Source organism: Biomphalaria glabrata, chromosome 10, assembly GCF_947242115.1.
Source record: "Biomphalaria glabrata chromosome 10, xgBioGlab47.1, whole genome shotgun sequence".
Lineage (NCBI taxonomy): Eukaryota > Metazoa > Mollusca > Gastropoda > Planorbidae > Biomphalaria > Biomphalaria glabrata.
This window is the reverse complement of record NC_074720.1, coordinates 24,218,808-24,237,650: the sequence shown is the minus strand read 5'-3', so window position 1 is coordinate 24,237,650 and position 18,843 is coordinate 24,218,808. Positions and strand designations below refer to the sequence as shown.

Below are 18,843 nucleotides of genomic sequence, written 5' to 3'. Positions count from 1 at the left end.
GAAATTTCAGCTTGATGAGATTGGGTGTGGGAGAAATAACATGTAAACAATTTTTACTAGACAGACAGAGAGAGTTGATATTAAGCTTTGTAAAAAGTGCAAAAAAATTATTATAAATACCTTTTAAAATGCATAGGTTTTCAACACTCAGTGATGGGAACAGTTTTTTTTTTTAGGAAATTTAGTAACCCCCCCCCCCCCCCCCACCCGACGTAAAAATAAGATGTTGCTGATTTTTTTTTAACTTATGTAGAATCATTTTATTTAATATTTTCTTTAAATAAATTTGTATTACATAATAATTACACTCCATAAGCTTTTCTGCACACATGCACACAAATGTATGCAAGGCACTATTGTTTGAACATATAGATGAGAGGAGAAAGCTTTTTGCAGATGCTTTATATCTGGGTCCAGGCAGTCTGAGCATTCTATAATAGATAACTGCTTTAAAGGTATTATAACAACTTCTCTCTCAAACAACTATAAAGAATAAATGTGTTTGAAAATCAAAACATGCTTGAGTTTTTGAACTAGTTCAAAAGTATGAGCTAAAATTCTGTTTGTTTCACTGATTATTAAATTTTGTACAGGAGAAACTGTTTATTAAACTTTGTACATGAAGTCCACCAAAAATATTTTGAAAAGCAATTGAGAGAAAACTGCTGAATCTCTGCTGAGTTCTTAAGCAAGACAAGCAAGAACAACCAGACGAGGAGAGGAAAAGAATGTTTAGCAATAAAATTTTATATTGAGGCTTCCTTATGTGACTCTTTTTCATGCAGTGAGTTGTTCACAAGAAGTGGATCTCTACATGGGTTTTAAAGCATTAGTAATGATCAGTTATTAGTTAGATATAGAAAAAACTTTTACAGGCCATATTTCTCACTATAGATCTATCTTTAATCTAGATCTACTTAAATCTAATAACTTGGATCTACAACTCTGGTGACTCTAGATCCAATATATTATTATTAGATCTATATTCTATCAGACTTATAATATCAGTAACTCACTATAGTCATGTAAAGTAAGCATACATCTATAAAATCTATATAGATGGCCTGTAGCTCTACTAACTACTAGATCTACATCTTATAATAGATCTAGATGTGAAAGATTTGAACTCATGGAAGTCGGCAGGCAGGGTTCAAATTAGAAAAAAACTAGGGGGCCATTGTAACAATAGAGTAAAAATTAATTTATACGCATACCGGTCGTCATCATGATACTCTGATACTTTTCTGAACTTTTCAAAAGCTGGCAAGCAGCCATTGAAGTCTAGACGCTCTAGATCTAGATAATCTAGATCAAAGTATTCAAAGTAAAGAAACTAGATCTTATCTAGAATATATCTATCTAGACTGATTCAAACCATTCTAGTCTAGACCGAGATCTAGACTTATATAAGACAATACGGTAACACAAGATTTAAAAAAAAAAAAAAAGAACTTTAACTGTGTTAAAAGACCGGACGTGGGCATGTTCAAAACAAATCAAAAATCTTATTTTGCATTCTTCCAAAAATGGGAAAATAAAATCAGATTTTTTTTCCCCATAAAAAAAATATTTCTTTGCTAGAAAATCGGATTAGAAGAAATTTTTGGAATTCAGAAAATTCCCATCACTGAACACTTCTAACACTGGACTTATACACCAAAATTTGATTTGTATCTGCCACATACTAAACTATCCAGTAGTCAAAAGTTACTACTTACCAGGATAAGCCATACTACTGAGCAAACCAGCTGGATCTTTTTTTCCCCATTTAGAGATCTCATCTTCCATTTTAGATATTTTAGCTGGATTCAAAGCCCAGAGGCATCCTTTTTTAGCACCTTGACTTAATTTTGGATTGTCTACTTTGGCAAAACATTTATTTAACGACAAATTGTGTCGAACAGAGTTCTGAAAAACAGTTAAGTAATTAATGAGTTTTATTGAGGAATGTGATAAAATTATAAATTGTATTTATATAATAACAATTTTCATGAATTAAATTATTTCTAAAATGAAATGTTTTAAGTTATATGCTACCAATGTAACCAGCTGCAGTCAAATTTACTGTGCCTTTCAAAACACAACAAACCTATCAGTAAAGCAATCAACACATTTAAAAAGAAAATAATTTTATATATAATATATATTTATATTAACAAATTATATTAAATAATAAGCTTATATAAAAATAATTTTTTGATTGAATACTACATTGGTCGAGCTTTAAAATTAATAACATGATTATGCAAACATTTTTATCCAATATTAAATAAAAATATTTAAGAGAAAAAAACTGTTTTTTACAAAGGGACAAAAAGTGATTAGAGTATTGAGTTCTTTTGAAATATTTCTTTCATTCAAGTTAAATTTTTCAAAATGATGTGTAATGTAATTATTTTTTTTTTTTTGTTCTTTAGAAATGTAAAAAAATATATTTTTAGGCTCTCATTCTTTAGTCTGCCCCATCATAATTATTAATAAAATTAATTCAATCCTTTAAATTTTTGGTAAAGTAAGTTCTAAAGTACTTTTCACACTAGATAGAAATAAGATAAATTATTAGTGAGCTAATGTGTACGCAATTGCTTTAAAGTATATCTAAAACCACTTACCTTCCATCCATCAGGAGCAGTTTTAAAGTAGGGAAAGTTTTCACTGTAAAAACAAATAGTTGAATACTTGTGTATGAGAAAACTCAATGAGCTAATCAAATTTGTTTTTTTTTCATAATTAATCAATATACACTTTGTTATCAAACATTACTTATATGCTCTTTTTCAAGACCTTGAATTTAATATGAAATTCAAGGTATTTTCCAGGTTTTCAAGGTGGCTACGAACCCTGTTTTAATGATAGACATTAGTTAAATGAAACATTAAAAAGTTATTTTTCTTACCACATAAAGTTGTATATCTCACTAACAGGAAGGCTTCCATTCTTGCTATTTTTTAATGCCAATGCAATAAGACAACTATAGGAAAAGACTGGTTTAGGATATGTACGTTCTTCGCAGTTAGTTGTTGAAGTTACTGCAGCAGAATCTGAAAGATTATTGGAGTTTGCTGATGCTGGCAAAGTTAGATGAATATTTTGAAACACCTGTTGATAAGAAAATGTCACAATTATTAAATGAAATTATTCAAAGCAGGAAATAAAAATTCATAAAATAGGTTTATGTATGTATGTATGTATGTATGTATGTATGTATGTATGTATGTATGTATGTATGTATGTATGTATGTATGTATGTATGTATGTATGTATGTATGTATGTATGTATGTATGTATGTATGTATGTATGTATGTATGTATGTATGTATGTATGTATGTATGTATGTATGTATGTATGTATGTATGTATGTATGTATGTATGTATGTATGTATGTATGTATGTATGTATGTATGTGGCGGAAAACAGATTGAGCTCTCAACATTCTACTTTAAGGACCATTTTTTTGACCAATTTCAAAATTACTTTTATTGACATATTATATATCAAATTTATTGCCCAAGAATAGAGGAATTCAAAAAAAATAAAATCAGAAGCAACAGACAATTATTTAACTTGAAAAAATGAGGTCAAACACACTTACCCCTAATAATGAAAAATTCCTCACTCACAGAAGATATGTCCCATAGTCCATGAATTTCACAAATTCACAATATTATTTATAGAAAAATATATCCCAAAGTAAAGTATATTTATAGAACATTTGAAAAAAATATAAAAACAAGTTTTTTAAGTCATTTATGCAAATTAATTGAGCCACCCCAGACCCCACCCCCTCCGTAAAAAAAATTAGGTTGCAAATTATACTTTATCATTATCCTAAATAACAAAAACATAATCAGTTTAGACATATTATGTATCAATTTTAATGCCCAAGAAGAGAGGAATCCAAAAAAAGTAAATTCATTATCATCAGACAAGTATTTAACATAAAAAAATGAGGTCAAACACACTTACCCCTAATAATGAAAAATCCATAATTCACAGAAGATATGTCCAATAATCCATGAATTTCACAAATTCACAATATTATTTGCTTAAAACTATGTCACAAAGTAAAGTATATTTATATAACATTTGAAAAAAAAAACAACAACCTTAAAAAGTATTTATAATTAATAAATAAGCCCCCTCTTCGGCCCACGCTACCAATAAAAAGTCTTTTTTTTTTCTCTTATCTTCATGTTTTAACATGATACTATTTATATCAATTTTAGATAAAGGTTATAGATATGTATAATTTTAGACTAGAAAAGATCTAATATTAAATGAAATATTAACAAGATTTAGATCTATTCTAGTTCTTGATCACTTTTTAGATCTAGGTCTAGAGTACTCTACTTAGAGTTAGACCTAATAAAGCTTAACTTGCATGGTGCATGATCTATATCTATTGACTATTCTGTTTACTATCTCAAATAATCTCAATCTTTGTATCTGTAGTAACTGTTGCTGAGAAAAAAATAAAAACAACTTTTATAATTTGGTTAATATGTGTTTGTTGTTATTTTTAACTATGTCACTATGTCTATTGAATCTCTTCTACTCTTGTTTATAATTGACTAGGTCACTAGATCTATCTAGATTTTTTCCACTTTAACTTTAAGTAATTTTTGATGTAGATCTAGAGATCAGATCTAATTTAACCCTACTGAGTTTATAAGATCCTATGAATTAGATTTAGATATATAAAATCTTAGATCTAATCTACATTTAGATTCCTAGATCCACACGTGTACATCGCTAATTGACTATCTACTAGTAGTACTAGTTACTAGATCTAGAAATGACTAGATAGTAGATTTAGATCTCATATTTTTTTCCATTTTAAAATCTAGTCCTAAGTCTTACTATGAATTATATTTAGACGTAGATATAAGGCTATATAAATTATATAGATCTAAGACCTAGAGTCTACATTTAGACTTAGACTAGATCACTACGGTCTTGATTCTTGATCCACGTGTGTACATCGCTACTTGACTATCTACTAGAAATGACTATATATAATAAATATAGATCTAAATCATCTAGTTCTAGATCTAATCTATCCTGATAAGAGAATTTAGATCTAGATCAGTAAATATTTAAATAATTTCACGCTTATTAACTCTAATGACTAGATCTAGACTAATCTAATCTCAGAATCTAAGTCCAGTGACCTAGATCTAGTCCTAGACCTAGAGATCGATCTATGTCTAACTAATCTAAAAGCATTTCGCTAGATTGATTTTAAAATATGGTTAAGATCTAGTCTTTATAGATCTAGATCTGTAGAAACTATTATAGATCTAGAGATAGATTAATTTAGATCTAAAATCTAAGTTCAAAATGTGCCCCCCCCCCTCGCGCTGAAACATCGCATTGCCGGGCCGATTTTATGACGCATGCAATGCACCAATATTAAAGTAAAATAATTGCCGTAGTAGTCGATATTAATTTAAAAATTATAGGTTTTTAGCTTTTACAGACTAGGATCTCAATTCAGAGGTGCACCTTCAGGTTGACTAAGTCAAAACGCGTGTTTTGTTTTTTTTTCACCGCGCGCGCCTGGCTTAAGATAGATACCCGTGTTCCCGTCCTTGAAGTTAATTATTGAAGATTACGACATCCTATTATTAAAGCAGAATAATTAACTAAGCAGTTGATATTATGAACTGAATTATCTGTAATAGATTCTGTCTATAATTACCTTTGCTAGATGCTATCGCTTCGAATTATTCTGAGCGAATGATTTTTTAAAAAAGCACATTGAAAGGGAGGTCATGAAGTTAGTTCCGGCGACCTCCATTCTCATTGGTTTAAAAAAAAACGAGATTTTATAAATATTTTTTTTTTAAATAACCAAAAATAAAAAAATAATAATAAATTATTATGATGGAAATACAAAAATAAGTGTTTTACAGCGAAAATCGGCAAAATATAAATAATATTTAAAAAAAAATGTACACATTGTTTGGCGACATCACAAATTCAAAAATTGCATCGAGGCTATTTTTTTTCAAATTTAAGACAAAAGAAGCATTTTATTTACTTTTTTTTTTCTTTACGGTGTGCAACAATCATTTTTAAATACTAAGTATGTATTTTATACATGAGTTATATTTCTAAAATATGTTTCTTACCTTTTGAAATGGGATCACATAAATCCAAAAGTAAATGTTGTCTGTCTTTTTGGCAATACTTCATGATATTCACAAACGCACAAATTCAATATAAAAACGAATTTCACAAAAATTTTGCTAATGAAGCTTCCAGAAACATAGATCTATCCATCAGTAAAAGCAAATATACCACAGATGGTCTATATTCAGAGATAATGAATATTGAACTCGAAAAATGCATTTTCAATAGAGAATCTGTTTTCCGCCATGTATGTATGTATGTATGTATGTATGTATGTATGTATGTATGTATGTATGTATGTATGTATGTATGTATGTATGTATGTATGTATGTATGTATGTATGTATGTATGTATGTATGTATGTATGTATGTATGTATGTATGTATGTATGTATGTATGTATGTATGTATGTATGTATGTATGTATGTATGTATGTATGTATGTATGTATGTATGTATGTATGTATGTATGTATGTATGTATGTATGTATGTATGTATGTATGTATGTATGTATGTATGTATGTATGTATGTATGTATGTATGTATGTATGTATGTATGTATGTATGTATGTATGTATGTATGTATGTATGTATGTATGTATGTATGTATGTATGTATGTATGTATGTATGTATGTATGTATGTATGTATGTATGTATGTATGTATGTATGTATGTATGTATGTATGTATGTATGTATGTATGTATGTATGTATGTATGTATGTATGTATGTATGTATGTATGTATGTATGTATGTATGTATGTATGTATGTATGTATGTATGTATGTATGTATGTATGTATGTATGTATGTATGTATGTATGTATGTATGTATGTATGTATGTATGTATGTATGTATGTATGTATGTATGTATGTATGTATGTATGTATGTATGTATGTATGTATGTATGTATGTATGTATGTATGTATGTATGTATGTATGTATGTATGTATGTATGTATGTATGTATGTATGTATGTATGTATGTATGTATGTATGTATGTATGTATGTATGTATGTATGTATGTATGTATGTAAATATATATATTTAAAACAACAAAAAGATGAACACTATTGAGGTCAGTCAGATTTAATTCTTTTTTTTTAAATTAACTACAGCGCAAGTCTCAGAAGTCTAAATACAAGCCAATTCTTAGGTTGTGATGGTCAATTAACAGAATGCTAGGCTTTTAAATGTGTGCCAAGATTCCTTTTCTACCAAATAACATTATATTATATAATATAATTCACCCACATTGGTAGAACTGGATGAATCTACACTGAAGCTGACGATAAACAAATTTCCAAATCTGCCAAGCCCTCTTACAATCATATCATTGGCTACTGAATTGAGTACTAAATGGGATACTTAATAATCATAACATAAACAATACCAAAAGATGCAGTATTACAGTGCACACTAGTAGGTAAAATCTCTTTAACCATAAAGAAAAAATAAGTCATCCTTTATTTACTAAATATATTTAATAGCAGACAATGTGTTTTCTGAAAGAGAATGTGATTTAAAGCAAAAAGAGGTACAAACGAATCATCATAATGTTATGCAACAAATAAAATGCAAAAATATATCTTTAAAACTCAGATAAGCTACTTAATTAGTAATGAAAGTAAAGAGATGAAATCATGAAACAAGTAAAATATTTGAAAAAAAAACAACAACATATAAAGTGTACCATACTGTATCGATTACTTTGAGTCAATCATGTAATTAATTTGTAATAGATATATAGAATACCTAATAAATTTGTGCAAAAATTGTGCCAAGTTTCAACTTGATCAGAGAATGGGAAGTGGGATGAATAATGTGTACAAAATTTGTAAAAGACAAAAGTTGATTGACACTTTGTTTTAAAAAAAAAAAAAAAGGAAAAAAGAAAAGCTTACTTGTGATTGAACTCCTGTTTGTAATCTACCCAACAAAACTGGTGAAGCTTGAGATGGTGACAAAAGATTGTTTCCGGACTTGAGCAAAACCCTGCCATTTTTATCTGTTGTAATAGTCTGAAGTTTCTGAGGTGAGGACAAGAGAAACTGCTGCACTCCATTTGTTTCATTGGGTGAGGTTGTAATAGTTAGACCAGAAGGTAAAGAACCATTTGCTGTTGTCAATACAAAAGTTTGTGGTTTAAGAGGTGAATTTCTGGAAGATGTGATAAGATAGTTTTGAGTTTTACCTGGTGAATTATGAGGACTGGCTTGGCTTGCTACAGATAATATTCGAATTGTTGGATGGTCTTGTCTCAAAACATGATGACATGTTAACTGAGAAACTTCTTGCTGCTGTAGTGATTCAATTTGATTCTCTGGTGAATTTAATAAATTGCTACAGTTAGCATGGAGACGCATAGCAGCACTGTTGGCACTTTCTGAAGATAACAAGTTTTCTGTCTTTTCATTTTGGATTATTTGCATAGGAAGGACAGACTGTGGATTGACAGAGATCATATTAGCAACATCAGATGTGTCATCATTATCCAAGTGAGTTAATGTTGAAAGAGAAGAGTTGTGCAGCCAAGTCATGTCCCCTAATTGACCATTGGCTTCAAGTGAATCCAAGTCAAGGCTATTCTCCATTTTCACATCAGAAACATTGGCATGCATTTCTTCAGCCATATGTGCCATCTCTGCACTTGTGCTCATAAGAAATGCATCAAGATCACTTTTATCAGCATTTAAGAATAAGAGTGGATCGTGTGTTCGATCTGAGAATGAATCCATGATGCCAATATGATGGGTTTGGATGTTTATTTTGAAACAAACAATCTGGAAAAAAAATTACCTAAATTAATTATGAACTTATTAATTAAAGTGAGTTTTTTTAGATTGATATCTATGGAAGCTTATCATTAGCCAATATAAATACAATTAAAGCTCCAGTAAGACTTAGTATGATTGATTAATTAATATGCCAAAGACATAGAAATGTAGCTAGATCTTGTTTTGGGCATTGCCTTATTTAAAAAGCAAGAAAAATACTTTTTACAAAAAGACAAAACCTGCTATATACAACCTATAGAATGAATAATTTGCTCTTAATAACTAATAAATGTTAGATTTTAAAAAAATAATAAATTTCCCACCCCATATTAAGGTCAAACTAGAGTTTTCCCAGTGTGGCTAGTAATTCTTTTCCCAACAATATAATGAACTGTCAAATTTCTTGGAAAATAGAGCTATTTTCAAGAACCATATATTATTATATTGTTGGGAAAAGAATAACTAGCCATTGCCAGAATGTGCGACTTAGAGGTATTGTAAATACATACAACTAAAGCATTTTTAGCATTTCTTAAGTAGAGATATTATATATTGTTTCCGTTACTGTGCAGACAATCCAGCATTTTAAAAAGCAGATGATTTTTTCTTAACTGAGGGGTGAATCAACATTCAGCGTAGACTAGCTGGGATGTGGATTTTGGAAATAGTCATCAAAATGACATTTAACTTGAAAAATGGGAAATAAATTTTGTTTTATTTTTATATATATACAGCGGAACCTGGTCTAACAAACATCTCAGCAAATATTTCTGATAACATTTGAAAATTTAGTTTAAAATTTGCACTGGATAACTAACAACCACTGATTTTACAATACACCACGTTTTCATGAAGGGGAATGTTCCCTCCAAACACTAATTCCACCCCTTCCTCCGTCAATATATATATATCAAATTGCAGACAAAACAGTAAGTTTTCTTAAGTTTAGTGTATCATTCTGTTTTAATGCTTCAAGATTTTTTTTTAAACTCCATCTATGCTGTACTATATTTACAGTGATGGGAACAGACTTTGCAAAAATTTTAGGAAATTTTCTACACCCGCATTTTTAAACTGGTTATAGATATATATACTTTTTAAGTTTACAGAGCTATATTATTAAAATGTTTAAAAAAAAAAAAAAAAGCAGCAGATTGACTGTGTTAGATACACCATTACTGTCTACTGGAAAGGTGACATCTCCATCTCTGTGTCATTTTATATCTCCAGAGAATATCTTTTCCCTTTGCAGCTTCTCATGTGGCTAAAGAGGTCAATCCTTGTTACACAGCCGTGTCACAGGTTTGGCATATCTGTAATCACCAGGCTTGTAGCACTTTCACCCTTCTTTTTTCTACTTCTGGTGTATATGCCATCTGCAATCCAGGGCCCTTCCTTTCTGCTTGCTATCCATGTGGATTTATCCAGTGATTCTTTTTCCCCAACTGTTAGTGTCCATTTTGAAGAGCTTCATGTCACGTTTGCACACATTAGTTTAACTTAAAAGTGGGTGACCAGTAGCTCTCCTGCCTTCTATTAGATCACCATACAGAATGTCTTGTGGGAGTCAACACTGTGGCATTCTGTGAACATGACCAAGCAGGCCAAGGCATCTGATGCTGATAACAGCACGGATGTCCTAAAACCCTGCTCTGCGCAGCACTTCCTCATTGGTTATTTTATCTTGCCGCCTTATTTGAAAAATCTGCCTTAAGCATTGGAGGTGGAAGATATTCAGCTTTTGTTCCTACCAAGAGTGGGTTGACCATGTATATTTTTATATATATATATATATATGAGGATACTTATCACACAAGACGTCGCAGAAATACCTATAATACAAATTGGGAACCACACCCTTTCAGTGGTGCAGGAATTTACCTACTTGGGTTCAACAATTGTCAGTAACCTAGACTTAGACATCGAGCTGACAAAAAGGATAGCAAAAGCTACCACAGCATTGGCAAAACTCTCCAAGCACGTCTGGGAAAATGGTAAATTGACCACAGCGACCAAAATCCTAGTCTACAACGCCTGTGTTGTGAGCACTCTCCTTTATGGCAGTGAAAGCTGGTCAACATACATGTACCAAAAGCACAGATTGAATAGTTTCCACTTGCGCTGCCTGAGAGGCATAATGGGCATCTCTTGGAGGGACCATGTCTCCAATCAGGAAGTTTTAAGATTGGCCAATATGAACAGCATGTATGCTCTCCTGACACAAAGAAGATTACGCTGGCTCGGACATGTCACCCGCATGCCAGATGGTAGAATCCCGAAAGATATCTTATATGCTGAGCTTGTGGAAGGAGTCAGACCCAAGGGCCGCCCAAGACTAACATATAGAGATGTCTGCAAGCGAGACATGAGAGCCTCAGGCATCAGCGAAAGTATGTGGGAAAACATAGCCAAAGACCGGAGTGCATGGAGACAGACTGTGCGTGCTGGGACAACCCTTGCTGAGAACAAAAGAATTGAAGCGGCTTTAATCAAGAGGGATAAAAAGAAAGCTGCCCTGTCTGCTAGCCCTAAATCAGAGGCATACACATGTACGAATTGTGGCAAAGTCTTCCGTTCTAGAATTGGCTTGATTAGCCACACCAGATTCTGCCCCGTCTCAAGATTAAGCCAAAACCAGTGACTCATTTGAGCGCATCCATTGCCTTTCGAGACAAAAGGAGCCATATACATATATCACACAGGTCCGGTAGAGTAGCTTTGATATTGGTAGTCAGAAAGGTATTTTCCTACTCTTTATGCAGCCATGACACGGTGCCCATTGCCTTGACTATCCTGTTATTGATATCTTTATCTAGTACCACATAATGAGAGATGATGGAGCCAATATAACAAAAAGAGTCAACAATATCCAATGGCGTACATTTAGATTTATGTTTTGCTTTTACTATAACTTTTTAAATGGCTGAATAAATAAATACTACTATTCAACTATTGTTTACATGAAGGTATTATTATTATCTTTAAACATGGCGGCAACATAAAAATGTGTATGCTGAGGTTGAAGAGCTAAGAGTAATTACTCTTCTGACTCTGACCATCATCTATACAATATAAGCATTAAAAAGGCTTTTAATGATTTTGTGCGCATATCAAGTTTGTAATATACAGTTTGTAAATGTTGGATATAAATTAAATAATGCCAAGATTTTCAGCAAGGGGAAACTTTCTGGTATAAGAAGTAAGATTCTAAATCATCTTTAATTTCTACAACAATGATAACACCATTTGGGAGATTCCACTTAAAAAAATGAATATTATATAGTAAAGTGTGAAGCTCGAACAGTCCCGGTTTGTATACAGTATAGAGGTTTGATCGGTTCACTTTTTATTGCTAAAACTTTTTTATTTGAATGTTTACCAAATTACTTCTATATTGCTAATGCGCATGTACACTTCTGACACACACTATTTCCTTTTCCTTGTTCTTCTTCTTCTTCTAGCCAGCTTTATTGCTGCTGAGCTGTGAGCTCTTTTGCAGACTGTGCCAAGGAAAAAAAAGTGTGCTGTTTGTCCTTTTCCTTGTAAAGGCTAAGTTCATGATGAGGTCAAACTCAAGAGGTTTGGAATTATTTGTTTTTACCTCCCGGTAGTGAAGGAGATGGGTCATGGGCTTATGGCTATTTCTAAGTCTGATGGATGGTGTTCTTGTGCTAGAGATCTGCTCGAGCTTACTAAGTAGGGGAGAAATCTTATTGAGGAAAAGTAAGCTTGGCGATACCCACCCTACACCTCTTTGACCTCTTATAATATTTAATTTTAAATTTAAGCCTAGTGATACATTAAATCAGATCTATTTTTATAGACAAAAGGTTGAGGAATTCAGAGATACCATCATTTTTTTCATAGGTCAGACAATTACTGTGCTATAAAAATCCAAATGAGAAAATGGCTGCCAGCAGGTTTAATCATAATCATGCGATCGAAATTCGCACTTTACTCTAGATCTAGATGTCCCACAATTTTGTCATAGTATAGATATAGTCATAGATTGTTTTTAGGTTCATTAATTCCCAGTCAGGAATAAAATCAAACCCAAAAATAAAAAAATTGACAGCAATGAATAATTAACATTCTTGAAGACATAGATCTAGAATCTGTTTATCCTCTTATCTGATATAATACAAACGTTACTTCAAAAAAGAAGATGATTACGTCATGCAAATTAACCAATGACTTTTAACTGCCAAGTCACTGGTTTTCCTGGCTAGCTCAGGCAATCCATTCCATGCTCTAATAGCACTAGGGAAGAAGGAGTATTTGTACAAATTTGTCCTAGCATATGGGATGAGGAATGTGCCTTTATCTTTGTGTCTTTCTGAGAATTTTATTAATTTTTTTGTTTTTGTATAAAATTTGAAGATTATGGTTCAGTGTTTTATGTATAATTGCTACTTTACTTTTGAGTCTTCTGTCCTGAAGGCTTTCTAAATTTAGTGATTTTACCAAAGGTGTTACTCTAGTCAAATGTGAATATTCGTTTGTTATGAATCTCGCTGCTCTATTTTGTGTCTGTTCCAATTTCTTAATGATTAATGTTTTCTTGAGTTGAGGGTTCCCAAACAGAGGATGCATATTCAATTATTGGCCTAACCAAGGTTAAATAACATTTTAGTTTTATGTTCTTATTTGATTTATAATTAATAGAAATTTCTTTGAATAAATCCTACTCATTTTAATGCCAATGCTTTGTTTGATAGCTACATCAATGTCATGAATATGGGGATTCCATGACAGTTTTTCATTTTGTGGAATGGTAGATTAATCTCTAAACTATTTAATAGTATATAGAGTATATAATATAGAATCTAGACTGACTAGAATAGTATTAATTATTAATACAGTCTCTGTCTCTGGTTTCTTGATGATAAGATCTATTCTAGACACAAAATAGAGCAGTGAGATTCATAACAAATGAATATTCACATTTGACTAGAGTAACACCTTTAGTAAAATCACTAAATTTAGAAAGCCTTCAGGACAGAAGACTCAAGAGTAAAGTAGCAATTATACATAAAACACTGAACCATAATCTTCAAATACAAAAACAAAATTTAATAAAATACTCAGAAAGACACAAAGATAAAGGCACATTCTTTGTCCCATATGCTAGGACAAATTTGTACAAATACTCCTTCTTCCCTAGTGCTACTAGAGCATGGAATGGATTGCCTGAGCTAGCCAGGAAAACCAGTGACTTGGCAGAATTTAAGTCATTGGTTAATATGCATGACTAAATGCATGACGCGTAGGACGTAATCATCTTCTTTTTTGAAGTAACGTCTGTATTATATAAGATAAGATAAACTGATTCTAACTAGAGTCAAGATTCTCTACTCTCTAGAGACTCTGGCACTAGCAGGGTCTAGCTAGATGATGATCTAGAAGTTCTACTATTACTAGATCTAGAGTAGTTTATAAATGCTATTCGGACACCTATAGGCCCAAATTTGAAAGTTTGACTTTGACAGCGCATTATTTGACAATGGTTCGACATAGAAAAGAAAATGAAGTATCAAAATCTTCTTTAGTTTAAGGAGAATAAGGATGACTACATATATTTGTACCCCTAAACTATATTTGTTATTATATTTAAGGTCAAAGAGGCTGTGTGTTTTCATTTAATTCGGACAAATTTGACCCACATTATTTGATTCCGGACAACATTATTTATTTCGGACAGTCTCTAAATTTAGGCCTCAATAAACTCAGATATTAATTCTTTACTAACATTAACTAAATTTTAAGATCCCCAGGCATAACCCCACACATTAAATCATTAAGATGTTTTTGAATTATGCATAAATACGAACACAAAAAGTAAAAATATGAACACACTTATTCTACCAAAATTAGGTCACTGGGATAGTGACTTCATACCGACTTTTAGACTTATTTTATGTTTGAATTGTTTGCATGATTAGATGTGTGTTGAATGTTTGTGTTTTTTGTTTATTAATTTAATAAATTTCTAATACAGATGTCAGATGATCTTTTGTAGTATAGTACAGGTTAGGATAGCCATTCTTGCCTAACTGAATCCTCTATATCAGTGATGCCCAACCTAATTCAATCTGCGGGCCATTTTAATTTCCAACACTAGTGCCGCGGGCCACATGATCGAAAAGATACAAAAACTTAATTAAACATCTTCTTACGCGTCAGAAAATGGTGCAAGTTCTATTTATGTTTTTTTTTTTTTTTAGTATAACAGCCCCACTTTCCGCATAAAACAAAAATTTTGGCTCGCATGTTATCATGTTCCACAAAAAGTAAAGATCCGTTCACTTTTCCTGGTAGGTTCTATATTCTGAGTCCTATTTCATAAGCGCACACATTTTAAAGGCCTTGGTAGCAATCTATTAGAAATAAATGTGAGGTCCATAACGTAGGTAAAAATACATTTTAAACATTTTTTTTAGGGAGGAGGATTTTCTGTATTTTGTGCCGACCTTTCGGCGGGCCGGATGGAAGCACGTCTCAGGCCGGATCTGGCCCGCGGGCAGTATTTTGTGCATCACTGCTCTATATATTCTCTCTATATTAATCTAGATCTATCTCTAGTAGGTCTAGATCTAAGCCTAAGCATTTAACTTCATTCAATGTACAAACTCACTCTAAAGATTTGCCCATTTATTCTCTATTAAAAAAACAACAACAAACGAACAAATATAATATAAGATCATTTGTTATTGATGTCCAAAACTGGCTGTCCGAAATAAATTTTGGTAATAAAATCGTAATTTAATTCGGACACCCTATTAATTTTTTATTTGTATGGAATCAGTATCAGACAACTTGGCTTATAAATCAGCTCTAAAAACAGAATAAATATTGCCGGGCTGATTAGTATAGACTTAGCCAATCAAAAAATATAGTAGATATGTGAAAATCCGTAAGACCGGAAATTAAAAAATGTCATCAAATTTTGAGATCGTTTTTTTCTTACTTTCTGTACATAGGCCCTTAATTGAAATCGATTATGATTTTAAATCCATTGGAATCGTGGCTAAAGGAGTGAATATGGATACATTTTATATTGAGGAACACTTTTTTTCATGTGGACTTTAAAAAAAAATGTGTATTTTCTTACTTTTTGTTTACTTGAATGTATATATGTATTTTTCATTTTACTGATACTCATTTCAGGTTACATTTTAGAACTTGATTTTTTTTGTGCTAATAGAATATATATCTGGCCATATTTCTGCCAAGTTTTATCACGATACCACGTTCACTTTAATTGTTATCGATTATAATGTTGATGCATAAATTTGCACTGCTCCTTATGGGATTTTTAATTTTTTTTTGAAAACTAAACTATTTTAAGAATAAAAACTTGCATAGGCTAGTAGATATAGCAATTATGTAAAGGTCTAAATAGATTTTAAAGAGTTTTTTGGGTCGCTTATATTTTTTTATTATTTTAAAGCGCATTTGAAAAAAATTGTTTCAGGCGATTTTGATCCCACTTTTTAAATATTTTGTTAATTTCTCCCATCACAACGCCGCCATTTTGTCCACACCCTTCAGACATTTCTTGCTCTAGACCCGATAATTTGTTTATTTTATCAATTTTTACATTCTAAACAAGTGAAGTTCATAATTATAAAGGAAATCAGATTTGTGAGCTAGAAATTTACTTATAATACTAGATCTACTATTAAATTTCTTATTTAATAAGTAGATTTATCCTCTACGAAACTCAATTCCAACTTTTTAACTTTTTAAGCGAAGGGTGTGTCTCGCTGGCTTAGCGAGCGAGACGCTCTCTACTTCGTTGTTCCATGTCAACCAATGTTAGGTCAAAACGCCACCAAAAAAATTATAACTTTCTAACTGTTTAACTTACATTCATTATATCATTCATAATTTATACACCATTGGAAAGTTGTTTCAAAGTATTTTAATAATGTACTAACAAAAAATTGTTTTTTCAAAGATAATTTTTTTATTTCACATCCCTAAATATAGATCTAGTAGTCTTAACCCCAGGAAGAGGTAAAGTCATCCGGGTAACATAGGAAAAAACAACACAACAACCTGACTAACAAATTTGAAATTCGTTTTTCTTACATAAAAAGACAACTAAATGGAAGGAAATTGGGTCAGAATCACTGGAAAATGGACAAGCACATTATACTGCACGCTAATTTTATAATAAATATTAAAATAATTAGATATTTAATGACCACAAAAACATCGATTGATCGAATGTCCGAAATAAATAAACTACTAGATCTATATATAGACTTATAGACTATCTTAGTCTTAGACTTTATTATAAAGTTTATAAATCTATCGTCTCTACGACTCTAGATCTAGATTCAGTCTAGATCTAGATCCTCTAGTCTTAGATAAGATTCTAGTACTCTACTGACACTGTAGTTAGTTAGACTCTATGACTCTATGATAGACAGTAATCTAGATAGATCTAGATCTAGATCTAGACTGAAGTGTAGACATCTATGAGTATAAATTGAAATCTAATAACTAATAGAGACTCCCCGCTATAAACTATAAGTAGACTCTATACATACTAACATATTACATAGCCATAACCTAGGGCAGTAATAGGGGCCTAGGCCATAGGCTTGATAATGATAGTATGAATTTAATGAATACTATGAATGAGTATCAGTATGTCACTATGACTAGATCTATCATCATCATGCGGCATTATCGAGTCTTAGATCTAGGTTTACTAAAATGAGCCAAAATAATAAAAAACGATGTATTTTTTGGTTAATAAAACTTACCTATATATAGATCTAGATCTACACATTTTATATAAACTAAATTCTAAATGTAGATCGATAACAACAACGAAATTTAAGTTGTAAACAATAAGCACATGTAACTTATACACATTCGGATAATGCGTAAAAGTTGTAAATTCCGGTTGGTTAGTTTATTAAACAAAGAAAAATGAAACTTTTAAAATTAGGCTACCTGATTGGTCGGATGTTTCCGTGAAATTTTGAAAAAAAGATATTTTTTGATTGGATGAATTTGGTGCACGAGTGCTATACATCACTGGGTATTTTTCACTAGATTTGGGTAAAATTCTTCCATTGTTCAAAAAATAAAATAAAATATTTTAAAATAATGTATGACTATTTTTTTAAGGTGACAACTATATATATAGAAATATATAAACTGGCCACAAAGACTATTTATATATCTTGTATGCTTAACAGGGCAGGAATTATAAAGACCCTAAGCTATGAGATATCTAGATATAGGCTATGTCAATACTAAATATTATTTTCGTACTAGCCTGACATTACCCGCGGCCTGCGGGTCTAAGTTTGTGTTTACTATTCTAGTGGATTGGATTTAAATGTATGTTAAACGTAGCTAATGATCCTTTCAAGTTTTTTCTCTTTCGCTACGAAAATAAAATTAGTTTTGCGAAAATGGATTTACCCAAAGCCGATACATACATATCTATTAAAAACGAAAAGAGCGATAGCTTTGTTAAATGTATGGGATTATAAAGTGAACAATTGAACGAAATAATTTTTAGTACGCGATTCATGAATGTATATAGATCTAGGCCTATCTCAACCCGGCTTGGCAGCTTTCGTAAACGAATGCAGTCTATTAAAAATGCTTTAGAAAACCAAATTTGAATGTTTATTTGATCAAAATATGAAATGAATGGACTATAATTAGGTTGTTCATGTTTTAAAGAATAAAACTATCTGTGCTAAGAGAAGTTTTATCATCTTAGAGTTGAATTAGAGTTTTAGATCTAGGGATGGGATTATAAAGTAAACAATTAAACGAATTAATTTTTAGTAAGCGATTCATAACGGTATTGTCTAATGAAAGAATGTTTGTCAGGAAATCTGCAGTCACAGATATAACGAATAATTAATTCAAAAAATGCTTTTGAAACACAAAA

The 18,843-nt window shown here is 31.3% G+C and overlaps 1 protein-coding gene across 4 annotated transcripts in view; it reads right to left on the bottom strand.

Moving 5' to 3' along the window:
* The window catches only part of LOC106053940 (forkhead box protein N4-like), a 33,674-nt gene extending 15,829 nt beyond the window's left edge, over nt 1-17,845 (bottom strand). For 2 of the 4 annotated variants that reach the window (XM_056043125.1, XM_056043128.1), the window contains exons 1-5: nt 17,474-17,494; nt 8,043-8,921; nt 2,897-3,099; nt 2,613-2,655; nt 1,719-1,908 (exon numbers count right to left, since the gene is read on the bottom strand). In XM_056043125.1, the coding sequence (XP_055899100.1) occupies nt 1,719-1,908; nt 2,613-2,655; nt 2,897-3,099; nt 8,043-8,921; nt 17,474-17,479 (1,321 nt within the window). In that variant the 5' untranslated portion in view covers nt 17,480-17,494. Of the gene's footprint in view, nt 1-1,718; nt 1,909-2,612; nt 2,656-2,896; nt 3,100-8,042; nt 8,922-17,473; nt 17,576-17,692 lie in introns of those variants that run through there. The other 2 variants (XM_056043126.1, XM_056043127.1) reach the window with 2 other exon arrangements.
* Nucleotides 17,846-18,843: the final 998 nt, after the last annotated feature.